Source organism: Anolis carolinensis, chromosome 1, assembly GCF_035594765.1.
Source record: "Anolis carolinensis isolate JA03-04 chromosome 1, rAnoCar3.1.pri, whole genome shotgun sequence".
NCBI classification, from domain to species: domain Eukaryota; kingdom Metazoa; phylum Chordata; class Lepidosauria; order Squamata; family Dactyloidae; genus Anolis; species Anolis carolinensis.
The window spans coordinates 6,779,700-6,797,608 of record NC_085841.1 but is presented as its reverse complement, the minus strand read 5'-3'; the positions used below and the strand labels follow the sequence as shown (position 1 = coordinate 6,797,608).

Below are 17,909 nucleotides of genomic sequence, written 5' to 3'. Positions count from 1 at the left end.
CATGGCCGGAATCACTGGGATGCTGTGAGTTTTTCGGGCTGTATGCCATGTTCCAGAAGCATTCTCTCCTGACGTTTCACTCACATATATGGCAGGCATCCTCAGGAGTTGTGAGGTCTATTGGAAACTAGGCAAGGGAGGCTTATATATCTGTGTAGTTTTGCCTTCAACCCAGAGTACTTGTTCTCAACCTGGGACAATCTGGTTTAGTGGAAGCCCACCAAGCATGGATCTCCATATCTGAGGTCCAAACTGAAATCTCTACATCACCAAATCTCTACATCACCTGTGTCACTAGCCAGGGCAGTAGTGAAAGTAGTGTCCAACTTTGTGTTCAGGGTGGGAGAAAGAACTCTTGTCTGTTGAAGGCAAGTGTGAATGTTGTCTACATAGTCTACATAGGGACCACCAAATGCAGCATTGCCTAAACACGAATCAAGGAACATGAAAGGTACTGCAGACTACTTCAGCCAGAGAAGTCAGCCATAGCAGAGCACTTGAAGAATCAACCCGGGCACAGCATATTATTTGAGAACACAGAAATGCTGGACCACTATGACCTATACAAACATACGATAGTCTATGTACAGAGAAAATGTGTCCAAATGACATATATTGTTACAGTTCCCCGTACAAAGCTCAATTTGGCCGACAGATGGTTGGTCGTGTTGCAGGGGTCTACAGGGGTCCTGGGTATTTTTGACCCTGTTTCAGGGAGAAAATCCCCTTCTTCAAGAGTTGTTAAACTCAGCAACAATGAATTTCTATATAGTGCCTAATTGCTTTCACTGAGGTGATTTCAGGGATTTTCGCCCTGAAACAGGGTCAAAAATACCCGGGACCCCTGTAGACTTGGGACTTTATTTGGACTTTACTTTCGAAGACTTTTTTGAGAGCGGTGCTCCATCATTATTTTCTTCATTCCAATATACAGCAACACGACCAACCATCTGTTTGGAAGATATTTTCATTGACTATGTATCCCTGAAGCCTATATACATTGGAACCAATACCAGACTTGAATAACTTTTGTGTTAGAGCTGTTGCTCCTTTTCATTTTGTCGGGTACGGCCAAATTGTGCTTTGTACGGGGAACTGTAACAATATATGTCATTTGGACACATTTTCTCTGTACATAGACTATCGTATGTTTGTATAGATACTTTACAAGTATTCTGGGATTTTGTATAGTAATATAGCCGGACCACTATGACCACCATCATGCCAGACTACACAGAGAAGCCATTGAAATCCACAAGCATGTGGACAATCAGGGACAGCTAACACCTCCCAACAAAGGATTCCAACAAAGGAAGCAGCCAGGCCCTGAAGCTCCAGGGCCATTAAATGCTAATCAAGGTGATTAATTACAACATTCACACTTGCCCCCACCAGACTAGAGTTTTTTCTCCCATCCTGGACATCATTCCACAGATATATAAATCCCACTTGCCTGGTTTCCAATATACCTCACAACCTCTGAGGATTCCTGCCATAGATGTGGGCAAAACATCAGGAGTGAATGCTTCTGGAACATGGCCATACAGCCCGAACAACCCACAGCAACCCATCTCAGCTAGTTCGTGGAGCTACAATGCATTTCTCTTTCAAATGATTGGCATGAATTATCTTGCCGGAGGAGAATTAGGAAAGTAATTAAGTGGAAATAAATCTCCCATAAAGCAGCACCCCTGTCTTTGGAAGAAGGTTCCTGATGAACATGTTGGGACAGGAGGCATTCTTGCCATGCAGTGGTTGCAAGAAGGACGATTGGCAAGGAACGGCATCCCAAGCGGTGCCAAGATCAAGCAATTGGGCAGGCGATCAAAAAGTGCTCCAGATGCCAGAGTTAAAAAGATTATAGCTTATTAAGGGTTGTGTTTCTAAAAAGCCATTAACTGGTTTAACATGTATAATGAGATTTTCAGCTGGGGGCGATTTCAGTTCTGCCAGGAAAACCCAAGGTATGGTTCGATAGCTCTTTAAGTGGCGGATGATAATAACAAGGAATCTCCCAACTGTGTTGACGAAGGCTTTCATGGCCGGAATCACTGGGTTGTTTTGAGTTTTTTTGGGCTGTATGGCCATGTTCCAGAAGTATTCTCTCTTGATGTTTCACCCACATCTATGGCAGGCATCCTCAGAGGTTGTGAGGTATACATACATACATACATACATACATACATACATACATACACATATACCCCACAACCTCTGAGGATGCATGCCATATATGTGGGTGAAACGTCAGGAGAGAATACTCCTGGAACATGGCCATACAGCCCGGAAAACATACAACAACCCCAATCTCCCAACTCTTTCCAAGAGTGCATTTACACTGTAAAATGAATGCAGTTTGATACCACTTTAACGGCCATGACTCAATGCCATGGAATCCTAGGACCAGCTTTCTTTGGCAGAGAAGACTAAAGACCTTATACAACTATAGTGCATCTACACTGAATAATGAATGCAGTTTGACACCACTTTGGGTACATCTGTACTGTAGAATTGATGCAATTTGACTTCATTTTAACTGCCATGGCTCAAGATTATGGACTCATGGAAGCTGTAGTTTTACAAGGGTGCCTCAACAAACTGAAACAGAGCAATTTAAAGCAGGAGTGAGACCTGGGCCGCGAATAATAAAAACGGAAATGCGGATATCGAGTTCCGTTAAGCAAATTAATGCAATTTGACACTACTTTGAGTACATCTATACTGTAGAATTGATGCAATTTGACTTCGTTTTAACTGCCATGGCTCAAGGTTATGGAGTCATGGGACTTGTAGTTTTACAAGGGTGGCTCAATAAACTGAAATAGAGTAATTTAAAGCAGTAATGAGACCTGGGCTGCGGATATGAAAAACCGAAGCGCGGATACTGAGTCCTGATAAGTGGATACCGGTATCGGCAGCGGGCCATCTGGGCGTTTTAATTGAGGGGGGAGGGACAAAGGCCTAGGGGTCTCAACCTAGCAGAAAAGGGTTAGAAACAATATAACTAATAGTATTTATTCATTTATGGGAAGATGGTTGTTTTAAAAAGTGTTTAAAAGGTCTCCTGGGTACCAATAGCAGCTGCTGGGCATCTCAAGATGTCTGCAAAGCCAATTCATTAATTTCCAGGTCCTGAAACCTGCGGAACTCTCGGCTGCAGTTCCAAGTTTCTCAATTTAATATTTTGACCCTGGTTGGGGGGAGAGTCCATGACCAGCAACAAAACTACAGCTACTAGGATTTCATAAAACTGAGCCATAGCAATTCCGGTTGTGCCAAACTGCCTTCATTCCACAGTGTAGATGTGCCCCAAGTGCCCTTATATTGCCCCATTGTTTTATTTTCTCCTCCTCCTCGAGTGAAGCTGTCTCAGTTGCAAATAAAATGGATCCCTGGGGTAATTGGCCTCATTTGTGCGTCTTTTCCCAGAAGATATCATCCTGCCAGCACCGGGGGCTTTGTTCTAAATGTCAGATCTCCCACGGTGCTTCTGTCTGGTTGTAATGCAGAGATCACAAACACTGCTGGCATTTTCCCGAGCAGTGAGAATAAGTCCTCAATTGTGGAGATTCTCGTCCATGCAGGATTCTTTTCTGGACATTCAAGAACCATGGCTTTTTAACTTTTTCCAAATATTTTAAAAATAATCTTCCCTTCCCTGTGCTTCCTGTTTGGCAGTGGTTTGGGGAAGAGATTGTTTGGAGCATGCCCATAGTTTACCATGTGAATTCTAATCGATTAATTCCATGTCCAGGAGGGATAACTAATACCCCCGAGGACAGGATCAGAATCCAAAATGACCTTTACAGATTGGAGAAGTGGGCCAAAACTAACAAAATGAATTTCAGAAGGGCATTCATTTTGTTAGTTTTGGCCCAACTCTAATATGTTAAAGTCATTTTGAAGATGTGTGACACCCGACTTGAAAACAGTCCACATGAAAGCGATTTAGGGGCATTAAAAGCCCACCAGCAGAATATGAGTGAACTGTGTGAGGCGTCAGCTTAAAAACCAATGTGATTCTAGGCTGCATCAATAGGAATATAGTGTTAAAACTGAAGGAAGTAATAGTAACATTAAGAAGAACTTTCTGAGAGCATGAGCCGTTCGGCAGCAGAATATTCTATGTATTGTCAAAGGCTTTCGTGCCCAGAATCACTGGGTTGCTTTGAGGTTTTTGGGCTGTATGGCCATGTCCCAGAAGCATTCTCTCCTGAGGTTTTGCCCACATCTAAGGTAGGCATCCTCAGAGGTTGTGAGGATGCCTACCATAGATGTAGGTGAAACGTCAGGAGAGAATGCTCCTGGGACATGGCCATACAGCCCAAAAAACTCAAAGCAACCCAGGAATATTCTGTCTTGGAAGTAGTGTGCTGGTACAGCTGTACCAAAAGCTCCGACTTTATTTTTTTGCTGCTAATGTTTGCACTCATAGGACAGGCCGCCTGTCAATCATCATTAAGTTTGGTTCCACCCCTTGTTCAGGGCTCTGGGAGGGAAGGAGCCATTTTTAAGTCAGTCTCACTTAAGGAAGCTAAGCTATAGGACGTAGACCAGCTCGTCCCGTAGAAAGGCTTCACATCTCAAGAACATCCGGGGATATAGAACATCTGAGGAAACAGAAACAGAAATTCCAGGGGAAAAGTCCCAAAAGCTCTAACTGAGAGCTTACAGCCTCTCAGCCTCACAGCTCCTGAGGAAAACAGCCTTAAGTTTCTAAAGACTCAAAGAGAGAACAGCATCACAGATCCACGGAACCCCAGCTGAAACATCTGCGAGCCTTGGCTGGTAGGTCCACTCGATACCCAGACGCATTTGGAATCTGTAGTGGTCCCACATCCGCTAAGCCCATATTGATAGACAGCCTGGGAGAGGTTATAAGAGGGTTTTCACAGTTATCCAAAGCCAATCGCCTGCCACTTGGGGACAAGACTCAAAGGGCCAACAGTCTATTAAGGAAACCTTGAAGTGTTATTTGACTCCTTAAAGATTTATTATTTGTTCATCAATTTGTTATTTCATTAAAGACTCAAAAGGCCATCCTTCTTCAGGGAAATCCACAAGAACTTCTCTTTAGGCGCCCTGGCTTCCCGCTGGGCATAAAATATACGTCCTATACAAAAAGACAATGGTTACAGGCCCAGCGCGTGACAGAACAAGTAGTGAAGTCTCTTTCTCTGGGTATTTTTCAACAGAGGTTGGAAACCATCTGTTGGGGGTGCTTTGATTATATTTTCCTGCATGGCACAATGGGGTTGGACTGAATGACCCTGGGGTCTCTTTCAACTTTATGTTTTTATGTCGAACACACTATGACAGTTAAAGTGGTATCCAACTGCATTAATTCTACAGTATAGATTCACCTGGGGTTAGCGTCCTTCTTCCTTCTCAGTTGTTGCTGAGCTAATCCTAGACCTTCAGTATGTTTTCCACTTTCAAATTAGAAGCAGTTGCATTAAGAGAGCATCTATACCAATGGTTGCGGCACAGCAGTAGGCCACTAAAACGAAAATCTGGTCCATGAACCTCCTTCCTGTTTATTTATTTATTTTCTTTATTTTATTTCTGCTCTTTTCCGCAGAGCTGGCTATTGCATTGGATAGACCACATCAACTATAGATTATTAAATATAGTTTCCTGTGGGCAAGCAGATGGTGACTACTGGATGGTATATGTTCTGTATCAGAAACTGTTAATGTGGGATTTGTGTATTGATAGTGTTTAAATGCAATTTGTGCCATGCTTGTATTGCAACTGATTGCATCATCCAAATTGTACCATAATGTGGAAAGAGTTAATTGCCAAGAAGCTATGATGAGCTTGGTGTGTGGCTGGAACTAGGGAGTATCCAGACACAAGTGTTTGTGCATAACGATTGCATCAGTTCAGTTCAGTTCAGTTGAATTCTGTCTGCCTAGAGTTCGAGTCAAGTTCTGTTGGAGAACAGAGCAGTCCTATGTTCATCTGTCGTCTGGAAGTCTATTTGTGTTGATTACTGCTGCATACAGTAAAACTTTGTAAATAGTTTTAGCAATGTCTCTGAGTGTCTCTTTGTTCTGCGTTCCAGTGCTTCCACCCAACTACTGCTGCGCTGCAAATACTCTGACAGAAACTAGAGCTGATGTGGTCAATCCAATGCAATTTTCTGAATCAGCGCTCCAAATAACCAAACCGAACCTAAAGTTGACCAAAAACTGATCCGTAACCCTTTTGGTACTAATGTTGGAGAGTGGTCCCTGGTCAAAGTAGTCCCTGGTCAAAGTGGGCCCTGATCAACAAAAGGTTGGGAACCACTGATCTATACCGTAGAATGAATGTAGTTAGACACTACTTTCACTGCCGTAGCTAGAGAGCCCTGGGAGTTGTAGTTTGGTAATGTAGAAATTTCGGATAGGACCACAGATATTGAGGTCCATGCCTGGCGAGCTTCCATTAAACCAGATCAGCCCAGGTTGAGAACAAGTACTCTGAGTTGAAGGCAAAGCAACGGAGATTTATTACGATTTGGCCAAATATGAGTCAAATGTTAGCAAGGTGCTTCAAAAGGTACAAATACAAATTCACAGAGAAAATACACGACATTTTATGCAGTTCTGACAGCTATTCAAACTTCCCACTTCCTCCCGTGATTTGCTGAGAAGAGAAGCAGGATAGGATCCCCACTGAGAAAGGCCAAGGGTTTCCCTGACATCACAGCCTGCAGGAAGAGATTTCCATGGTGAGAAAAAGTTATCTGGTAGTTGGCTAGTTTAAAGGACCAATCCATTGCAGGAATGTGATGGGAGGATACGAACCTGGAGGAAATGGTGACATGGGTATGCTGATGAGTCTCTGATTAACTCAAGTGTCCAATTCTGCATGAGACAAAGGGTGGCAAGACCCAAAAGACAAAGGTGATGATTCTGGACAAACAAGAGTTTGACTGCCCATTCAGAAAGTTAACAAATTAATGTTTGCTGGGGCCCCTCTTGCTCAGGAGCAGCATGCTCTCAACCTCAATTGAATAGACATCTTGTGCAATTTATTTATTGCACAATAACAATGTGGCTTGAAAGGTGAAAGAAAGATCAACCCTGAGGTATTGGAGTCATAGTCTAATCTTGGCTCCGGGGAGAGTTAATCACAAAGGAGAGTTGATCAGATTAAGGTGTTCAGGGATTTCTGTGAAGGGCACAGACATGCTTTCCCACCATTTGGTGGGAAAGCCTCAACATCTGGGATGGGTTTCCCGAGTTACTGTTTCATATATTCCAGCTAATATGAGTTAGAATTGAGGTTTCACTTTGGGGAGACCTGGTTTTGGCTAAGAAACCTCTGGAAACAGAGGGACAGGACTCATAACTACGGAAACTATATGTATATTGAAATGAAGTTTTTATTGCATTGCACCCGGTCCAGGGTGACATTAAAAAATACAAAAGGTGGAGTCAATTTTTTAATAGCAGTTTGAGTATTTGACTATGACTCTGGAAAACAGGGGTTGAATCCACACTCAGCCATGGAGACCCATTGAGTGACCCTTAGCAAGTCAGATACTCTCAGCTTCACATGATAGATTCACCTTAGGGTTGCCATAAACTTTAATCAACCTGAAGCCAGACAACAACAACAACAACAACAAAAAAGAACGAAATCTCTGTGTTAATATTAATATTGCTTCATTGACCCACAATTTTAGTTACATACAGTCAACTGCAGTTCTGGTACAGTATTCAATTTAGTACTAAATCTCAGGCATCCATGGTGGTTTGGAAATGTATCTCCTGCAGATGAGAGGGATCTGCTGTCTTCCAGAAAGGAGGCACTACCACTACAAAGGCCTTGTCTGTTATTAGCATCTACGCTGACACTTAATGCAGTTTCACACCAGTATTGAAGAAAGTGGTTTCCTTGTGCAGATGAGTACATAGGAAATTCTGGGACCCGTTTGAGGCCTAGAAGGTAATGACACAAACCATAAAGCACTTAGGGGTTTTCATTAGCACACTTTTGTGGACGTTTGTTGTGAAGATAGCTTCGCATTGCATAAATGATCAGTGCAGATGGGGCCGTTGTCCTTCCTCTTTGCAATTTTTGTTTTGCAAGATCAAGGTGTGGAGAGGGCTCTGTTTTCTCTAAAACAGAACAAGCATCAATGTAAGCCAGCTTGATATTTCCATACACTTGTTGTTATTTATTCATTCAGTCGCTTCCGACTTTTCGTGACTTCAAGGACCAGCCCATGCCAGAGCTCCCTGTCGGCTGTGGCTACCTCCAGCTCTTTCAAGGTCAAGCCAGTCCCTTCAAGGAGACCGTCCATCCATCTTGCCCTTGGTCGGCCTCTCTTCCTTTTTCCTTCCATTTTCCCCAGCATCGTGATCTTTTCCAAGCTTTCCTGTCTCCTCATGATGTGGCCAAAATACTTCAGCTTTGCCTCTAATATCCTTATCTCCAGTGAGCAGCCATTGGGCATTATTTCCTGGAGGATGGACTGGTTGGATCTTCTTGCCAAGGTCCAAGGCACTCTCAGGATTTTCCTCCAGCACCAGAGTTCAAAAGCCTCTCTCTTCCTTCGCTCAGCCTTCCTTATGATCCAGCTCTCGCATCCATAGGTTACTATGGGGAATACCATTGCTTTGACTATGCGGACCTTCGTTGCCAGTGTGATATCTCTACTCTTCAATATTTTATCAAGGTTGGCCATTGCTCTCCTCCCAAGAAGGAAACGTCTTCTGATTTCCTGGCTGCAGTCTGCATCTGCAGTAATATTTGCGCCTAGAAATACAAAGCCTGTCACTGCCTCCACGTTTTCTCCCTCAATTTGGCAGTTATCAATCAGTCTGGTTGCCATAATCTTGGTTTTCTTGGTTAACTGCAGCCCGGCTTTTGCACTTTCTTCTTTCACTTTGGTGATAAGGCTCCTCAGCTCCTCCTCACTTTCAGCCATCTGAGTAGTATCATCTGCATATCTAAGGTTGCTAATGTTTCTTACAGCAATATTAACTCCAGCCTTGGATTCATCAAGTTCCGCACGTCGCATGATGTGTTCTGCGTACAAGTTGAATAGGGAGGGTGAGAGTATGCAGCCCTGCCGCACTCCTTTCCCAATCTGGAACCAGTCTGTTGTTCTGTGGTCTGTTCTTAGTGTTGTTACTTGGTCATTATACAGATTTCTCAGGAGACAGACAAGGTGACTTGGTATCCCTATAACACAAAGAACTTGCCACAATTTATTATGATCCACACAGTTAAAGGCTTTAGAATAATCAATAAAACAGAACTAGATGTTTTTCTGAAACTCCCTACCTTCCTCCATTATCCAGTGGATATTGGTAATTTGGTCTCTCGTTCCTCTGCCTTTTCGAAATTCATCTTGTATTTCCATAGGCTACCCTTTCTTAAGAAGATCAGAAAACCCTCTCTGAAGTTCGAGGTTCTTATGGAAATGCAAAAACATTCAATCATTTTTTCCTTGTTTGCATCTTTCCTCAGCAAACAAAATAACTAAAGGGGACATTGGATAGCCACCGGTTCAGCAATGATTATTCGAATTAAGGGAGATTATCCTTCCAATTAGCGCTCACTGCATCCTATAGTGTTCTTTGCTTCATCTTTGTAAAATCCTATTCTCACCCACTTTATCGACCCCGTTGCCAAAACTTGCTTGTTAGCCAAATTGTGCATCTTCGGCAAGGAAATCTATGAGCTTTGGGGCTTTCTACTAAAGCACATTGACAACGGAAATTCCTTGTCCACGTTGTGTTTGATGTTTGGACACGGGACCACTGTTTATTTGGGTGAAACTGCACCCACAGAGAAGGATCAGAAGGCAACAATAAAGTTTGCAGAAAAAAATCTTTAAGAGAGAAGTTTTTCCCCTAAATAGTGGGGAAATAACTTCTCATAGAGCAAAACTTAGAAACTATCTCTCTGGCATGCATACAGTTGATCACCCACAGCTAGACTAAAACAATTGAATCAATTCTTGCATGCTAAGTCAATATATAGGTAAATCCCATAGGCATTGTTGCAGCTCAAACTGGCATATCTAGTGCAGACATCACATCAAGGCTAAGAAATCACTCAACTGCTTTTATTGGACAATCTGCAGAAATGGGCCAGACTGGTGCATCATCCTGGAAAGACCAGTTAGCCAAAGACTGCAAGCTTGAACATGATATTTGTAATATCAACTTCTCCTTTTATTAACATACAAGTTTGTAACTGGTCATATGCAAAATATCTCTTAGCTTCTAAGAGCAAGCATAGTTCAATACTCAGGTCCCATCTACATTGTCATATAATCCAGTTTCCGAATCCAGATTATCTGATTTGAACTGGATTGTATGGCCGTGGAAATGATCCATTTCAAAGAAAATAATCTGGATTCAGAAACTGGATTAAATGGCAGGGCAGATCCAGCTTCAAACTTCCCTCTTAGATAAAAGTTGCAACCTTTTTTTCATCCAGACGGTGGTACCAGAGAGACATTTGTGTTTGCTTACAAAAACACCTTATAGCCCTAAAATATAAGCAAGTATCCCAAAGGCACCAAATGTCATCTCATCTTGGAAGCTAAGCAGGATCCATCCTGATTAGTCCTTTAGTGGGAGGCCACTAATGAATGTCAAGCACTGTAGGCTTGATTTCAGATGGGAGCGGGCAAAACTACCTCTGAATATTCTTTGCTAAAGAAAACCTTACAATATTCATGAGGTCACCATAGGACCACAGGTAACTCGAAGGTACATACATAGAGCACCACTTGGCCACCCATGATTTGGTTCTTCAGTCTGATTTATTTCACGCCAGGGATCTGCTGTATAATATGGAGACTGTGAGCCTATCTGCACTGTTGAAATAATGCAGTTTGGCACCACTTTTAATGCCTTGGCTCAATGCAATGGAACCCTGTGAGTTGTCTTTTTACAGGGTCTTTAGTCTTCCCTGCTAAACATATTGGTGCTTGACCAAACAACACCGGCAATTATGTCACCCCTAAGGTGGAACTATCATAGTTTTCTTGGCAAGATGTGTTTACAGATGTTTGGCCTTTGCCTTCCTCTGAGGCTGGGAGAGTGTGACTTGCCCAATTCTGGCCAGTAAGTTTCTTTGAATTATAGAATCATAGACTTGGAAGAGACCTCACGGGCCATCCAGTCCAACTCCCTGTAAGAAGCAGGAAAATCGCATTCAAAACATCCCAACAGATGGCCATCCAGTCTCTGCTTAAAAGCCTCCAAAGAAAGAGCCTCCACCACACCAAGACGACATTCAAATATGATATCCAGTCATATTCCAACACTCCACTGGCTTTCATGAAACTGATAGCAGCATTATTGTTTTAGCAATCCCATTCCTATCATGCTTTTTCTACGATAAACTCAAAGCTCTTCTTCTCCCTACTTCATCCTCACAACAACTACGGTTTCTGGTTGTACCGAGATTTTTGCAAGCTCTGACTCGTACTCTGTAGCTGTCTGGAGGGAAAACACTGCACCATAAGCACCTGATAGTTGCTTATTATCATTATAAATTATTATTTTTAAACAAAGATTGTTAATATATGGCTCATCACTTTTTTGCATGAACATCTATATTAAAACAAGTTTAATATTCCTTCTGTAAATTGCTTGGCCTCTGGTGGCACAGTGTGTTAACGCGCTGAGCTGCTGAACTTGCGGACCAAAAGGTCCCAGGTTCAAATCCCGGGAGCGGAATGAGTGCCTGCTGTTAGCCCCAACTCCTGCCAACCTAGCAGTTCGAAAACATGCAAATGTGAGTAGATAAATAGGTACTGCTCCGGTACTGCTCCATGCAGTCATGCCAGCCACATGACCTTGGAGGTGTCTATGGACAACGCCGGCTCTTTGGCTTAGAAATGGAGATGAGCACCAACCCCCAGAGTCGGCCATGACTGGATTTAACGTCAGGGGAAAACCTTTACCTTTACCTAAATTGCTTGGAATCAGAAGTATTTTGCACTTTTTCCCCAGGAATATTTACTTGTACATAATGAAATATATTGTCAAGGGGACCCAAATCTAGATATAAAATTAATATGTTTCACATAAACCTTATACACACAGACTGAAGATAATTGTATACATAGTATTTTAAAAATAATTTGTACATGAAACATTTGTGTGCACTGAATCTTCAGAAAGCAATGGTTTCACGCTCTCAGCCACTCATGGACGTTTTTGGATTTTAGAACATTTCCAGTTTTTTAAAATTCCATATAAGGGATGCTCAACCTGTATTTCTAAATTGGTGGCTGGAGAGAAAAGGGTGTTTCAAGAATTCAGCAGTTGGAGAGAGGGAGATGTTGAAACCATTCCAAACGTATTTTCCCCATTGAATGAAAGCTGTTAGAAGTTGGCAAATGTCATCAAGTTACGGCCGACGGTTTCCTTTTTTGCAGAATTTTCTTCAACGGCCCCGTGTTGCAACTTCCCAAGGAGAATCCTACAAATATGGGAAGCAAACCTTCCTGTGCCAACATCTGAGGGACTTTCTAATTGGCAGCGGTGAGGCTCTGGGCTTTGTTCTCCGAACATCAATCCTTTTGCAAAGCGAACCATGAAGGTTACTCACCTGTTCTTGCTGGCTGTGGCTTTGCTGTGCCTGGTTTCTTCAGGTAAGGATAAAGGGAACATCTTTGCCAAGGAAGGCAACAAGATACCCTTGAACCATGAATTATTATTGGGTTTCCTAGATCAGGATCTGAAGTTTCTTCTCTTGGTTCAGGAAAAAGAGGAGGAACCTCAGGTTGCGAGGGCTGACTTGAAATGTGAATGTATATTATTATTTTCCTTTGCTAAATGTGTTTTTATTTGAATTGCATACACTGTGCAAAGGCAGCTAATGCTTAATATAACATCTGTCATGATATGCCCAGGATCTGACTCCAGGGGTGCATTTACACAGCAGAATTAATAGTTTGGCACCACTTTAGTTGCCATGGTTCAATCTTATGGAATCACTGTAGTTCTAATGGCCTTGTGTGTATATATGCCTTTGCCCAGGTGCAGGATTTGCCAACAGACCTCGTACTCGACGGGAGTGTTATCAAGCCAATGGAGGTTGCCGGTATCGCAGGTGTAGCTTTCCCATGATGGAAAAAGGACGATGTAACAGTCGCAAGAGATGCTGTGTCAGGTAAAGCGAACGAACCCAAAGGGTGCTCACCAATGCGTCGTCCTCATCTTGGAAAGAAGTCACGAGTGGAGTGCCGCAGGGCTCCGTCCTGGGCCCAGTTCTGTTCAACATCTTTATTAATGACTTAGATGAAGGGTTAGAAGGCACGATCATCAAGTTTGCAGACGACACCAAACTGGGAGGGATAGCTAACACTCCAGAAGACAGGAGCAGAATTCAAAACTATCTTGACAGACTAGAGAGATGGGCCGAAACTAACAAAATGAAGTTCAACAGGGACAAATGCAAGATACTTCACTTCGGCAGAAAAAATGGAATGCAAAGATACAGAATGGGGGACACCTGGCTAGACAGCAGTACATGTGAAAAAGATCTTGGAGTCCTCGTGGACGACAAGTTAAACATGAGCCAGCAATGTGATGCGGCTGCTAAGAAAGCCAACGGGATTCTGGCCTGCATCAATAGGGGAATAGCGTCTAGATCCAGGGAAGTCATGCTCCCCCTCTATTCTGCCTTGGTCAGACCACACCTGGAATACTGTGTCCAATTCTGGGCACCACAGTTGAAGGGAGATGTTGACAAGCTGGAAAGCGTCCAGAGGAGGGCGACTAAAATGATCAAAGGTCTGGAGAACAAGCCCTATGAGGAGAGGCTTAAAGAACTGGGCATGTTTAGCCGGCAGAAGAGAAGGCTGAGAGGAGACATGATAGCCATATACAAATATGTGAGGGGAAGTCATAGGGAGGAGGGAGCAAGCTTGTTTTCTGCTGCCCTGCAGACTAGGACGCAAGGGAACAATGGCTTCAAACTACAGGAAAGGAGATTCCACCTGAACATTAGGAAGAACTTCCTCACAGTGAGGGCTGTTCGGCAGTGGAACTCTCTCCCCCGGACTGTGGTGGAGGCTCCTTCTTTGGAGGCTTTTAAACAGAGGCTGGATGGCCATCTGTCAGGGGTGCTATGAATGCGATTTCCTGCTTCTTGGCAGGGGGTTGGACTGGATGGCCCATGAGGTCTCTTCCAACTCTACTCTTCTATGACTCTAATCTCAGCTCCCCAAATCAAAAAGCAGAGGTCTATAGGCATCCTCACAGACACCTTTAGGATCCTGTCCTAATAGGCTTGGGAAATGAAAAATGTGACTTTCGTCAGGTTTGCTGCGTCAAGTAATCTCAGATTTCTAAAGACTATAGAATTTCTATAGACCTCCTTCTGGGCACCTTTAGGATCCTGCCCATGTGACTCTGATTGGATAGGCTTGGATTTTGCTGTTGTTTACATATACGTATGTGACATATCCTGAGACCTAGTATTGGGAAGATGGCATAAAGGAAGAGATGGATGGAGGCCTGGATGGATTTGTGGGTTGTCGTTCCCCTTTAGAAGCCATTAGACATTTTTTGTCCACTGCAGAATGACCAAATTCATTTCAAGATTGCAAGAAATGGAATTGTTCACACCCTGCAATTGTGAAATGGTGAATAAATGACACCTGTGCATTTAACAGCAAAATGTGAACGGGTGAGCATTGAGCATGATTTCGTCCATTTTCCAGCTGTATAATGTGCAGCGTGTTAAAGCGCTGAGCTGCTGAACTTGCGGACCAAAAGGTCACAGGTTCGAATCAGGGGAGCGGAGTGAGCACTCGCTGTTGGCCCCAGCTTCTGCCAACCTAGCAATTCGAAAACATGCAAATGTGAGTAGATCAATAGGTACCACTCCGGCAAGAAGATAACGGCACTCCATGCAGTCATGCCAGTGGCCACATGACATGGCTGACGTCGGTTCTTCCGCTTAGAAATGGAGATGAGCACCAACCCCCAGAGTCGGACACAACTAGACTTAATGTCAGAGAAGACCTTTACCTTTAACCTAATGAATGCAGAAATGGATAGGGACTCTCTGACCCCAGCATGAGATCACACACTTTCCCCAATATATAATGCTTGAAAAATATAATACTTGAAAAAATGCTTTTTGTTACCCGAGAGAACACACCCCTAAAATTATTTATGTCCTCCAGAAACCTCAGATGAAACTTGACCACAGAACTGCATTGGAAAACCTTGAAGATTCCCAGAGAGCATATTTTAATAAAATTGGTGATAATGAACCAAGAATCAAAACCCCAGTGTGGAAGGGTGACTGTACAGAACGCTTCTGTTATCAAACATTTTGGATAAGAGATGCTAAACCTATATGAACTCTAATAGCAGATGGAGTGGAAAGCGCTGGATCTTGCCCTTCCCAGGCTCCTTCTACACTGCCATATAATTCAGATTATCAATGTAAATAATCCACATGATCTGCTTTGAACTGGGTTATATGAGTCTACAATATGATCCAGTTCATAGCAGATAATCTGGATTTTATATGGCAATGAAGAAGGGGTCCCAGTTAGGCTCAAGCAAAAGGAAACTGCTGCAGATCCTCCTGCCTGACATAACTTAATAACATAAATTAATAACTTTGGCCAACTTGACCAGTTTGATGGTGTGTGGCTGCACACACTCCAGTCTTCCTCTGGGAAATATGTTTGGAGCTCTTCTTTAATACTGCGACTTGTAATGCAAATGCAGTGACCTTTGGTAACTTTTTATTCACAGGCAAGACAATGACAGAAATAGGGGGGAAAGCGAAACCTGGAATCTCTGGGATCCTTTGAAACATTAGAGCTTCTCTGCGTACCCACAGCGGCTGGATCCTGAGGCCCTTTCTGCTTTTTATCTGCACCCAACAACGTCATCCACTCCACCTCTCCATTTGGCTTGTTAGCAAAGAACGCAAAGCCATGCTTGCATCCTTCATGGTGATTTCTGTCCTTGCTTTTTCCTTGCAATTAAAGCACATTTTGAAAATTAAAATTGTTATTTTTCTTGCTCATATTCTGGTGGAAAATGCTTTCCCTGCTCACCCACAGAAAAGGCATCAGATGGTTCAAGTCACCCCATAGTTTTTACAAGGAAAAAACAATATTGATGGGAAAAGGGCTTTCATCTCAGTTTTTTTTATTGTATCAGAAGTGACTTAAGAACATACTGCAAGTCGCTTCTGATGTGAGAGAATTGGTCATCTACAGAGACGTTGTCCAGGGGATGTCTGGGCGTGTTAACATCCTGCGCTGGGAGGTTTCTCCCATGTCCGCGCAAGCTAGAGCTGACAGATGGGAGCTCACCCAGTCTTGTGGATTCGAACGGGCAACCTTCAGGTCAGCAACCAAATCTTTAGTTCAGCAGTCTAGCCAGCACAAGGGTTTAGCCCATTGCGTCACTGAGGCTCATAGATTAGGAAAACAACTCAATACAGACCAAAGCTTTTCCTATACTAAAAGTGCATCTACACTATTGAACAAATGCAGTTTGACACCGAATGTTATAGAACTGTGTGATTTGCAGTGGCGTCAAACTGAATTCATTCTAGTGTAGATCCAACCCTACAATACACTTTAGCCCCCATCTGAACATCTCAAAAAAATGGGTGTGTCTTATAATTGCATGCACACACACACACACACACACACACACACACACACACACATATATATATATATTAGTGTGTATCTTACAATTGATGGTGTCTTAAAATGGAAGAAATACAGCTTCCGCAGCACTGAGCCTTTGCAATCAAAGTGGTATCAAACTGCATTACTTCTACTGTGAAGATGCACCTGCAGTCATTATAAAAAAATCACCTGTAAAAACTTTGGAAATTGAGGCAAACTGCATCACATCTCAAAAAGGGAAGATTAATATAGACACAAGTTTGGCACACAGCTCTTGGCTGAAGGTTTGTAAGCAGCATTAGTCTCTAATAACAACAGCCTGCCTTTCCTTGAGACTCGAGGAAGGATACAACAGGGTCAAAACAGAATGATAAAACTTGAGGCTTGATAATTTGTTTGCATCCCTGAAGCCTCTGATTCTGTTGGTTGAGATGCTGTTATGTGACACAGCATAGCAAAACCACACAACCACATATGGTAGCAAAACAACTTTGTATGAGAAGTACATTTTTTCCCTAAGCTCAAAAATTATTTAAGGACTTCTGTGTGGTATGGCATGTCTTTGGTTCCACCCTCCTACAAAAACAGCTGAAATGAGAGATTATTCAAGCTACATGCCCAAATGAAGTGCATTGACCATGGTCATTATATCATCTAGTTCCAGAGTCTTTACAGACTTCTTGATATGTAATGCAATGATACGCTATGAAAGGTGTGTGTCAGTTACTTTTTTGCATTTTCCCATTCATTAGTCCAACCAATCTAGTGTTCTTCTTCACACATATCTAGATCTATCACTTGTAGTTAGCTTCACCAACTTTTCCCAGGGTAATTTATTTTTACTTATGGACTTCTCCATATCAGAAATGCAGAATTAATGCAAATTGAAACCACTTCAGCTGTCATGGGCCAATGCTATGGAATCCTGGGAGTTGTAGTTTGTTGAGGCACCAGCACTTTTTGGCTGAGAAAGCTAAAGGCCTTGTAAAACCAGAACTCCTGTGATTCCATAGCATTGAGCCACACCTATTAAAGAGGAACCAAGCTGCATTAATCCAACAGTATAGATGTGTCCTTAGAAGCACAAGACAATCATTGTTCAAGAATGGACATTCATGCTAAGTCACTAACAATGTGTTTGCTGTCTCTGGCTCTATAACACACGTTTTCATATTTGATCTGCAATTAAGTATACATGAAAACAGTGTTTTTGTTTTCAAGCAACATCTAAGATAATTTGAATTACGGGAATAAATCTGTACAAAGG

General features: G+C 42.7%; 1 protein-coding gene across 1 annotated transcript; it reads left to right on the top strand.

The window, feature by feature from the left end:
- Nucleotides 1–4,529: 4,529 nt before the first annotated feature.
- On the top strand, nucleotides 4,530–16,004 carry LOC107983579 (beta-defensin 1). Its single transcript, XM_016997685.2, has 4 exons — nucleotides 4,530–4,788; nucleotides 12,404–12,619; nucleotides 13,008–13,140; nucleotides 15,747–16,004. The coding sequence occupies exons 2-4, from the start codon at nucleotides 12,562–12,564 to the stop codon at nucleotides 15,811–15,813; spliced, it is 258 nt and encodes an 85-aa protein (XP_016853174.1). The 5' UTR covers nucleotides 4,530–4,788; nucleotides 12,404–12,561; the 3' UTR covers nucleotides 15,814–16,004.
- Nucleotides 16,005–17,909: the final 1,905 nt, after the last annotated feature.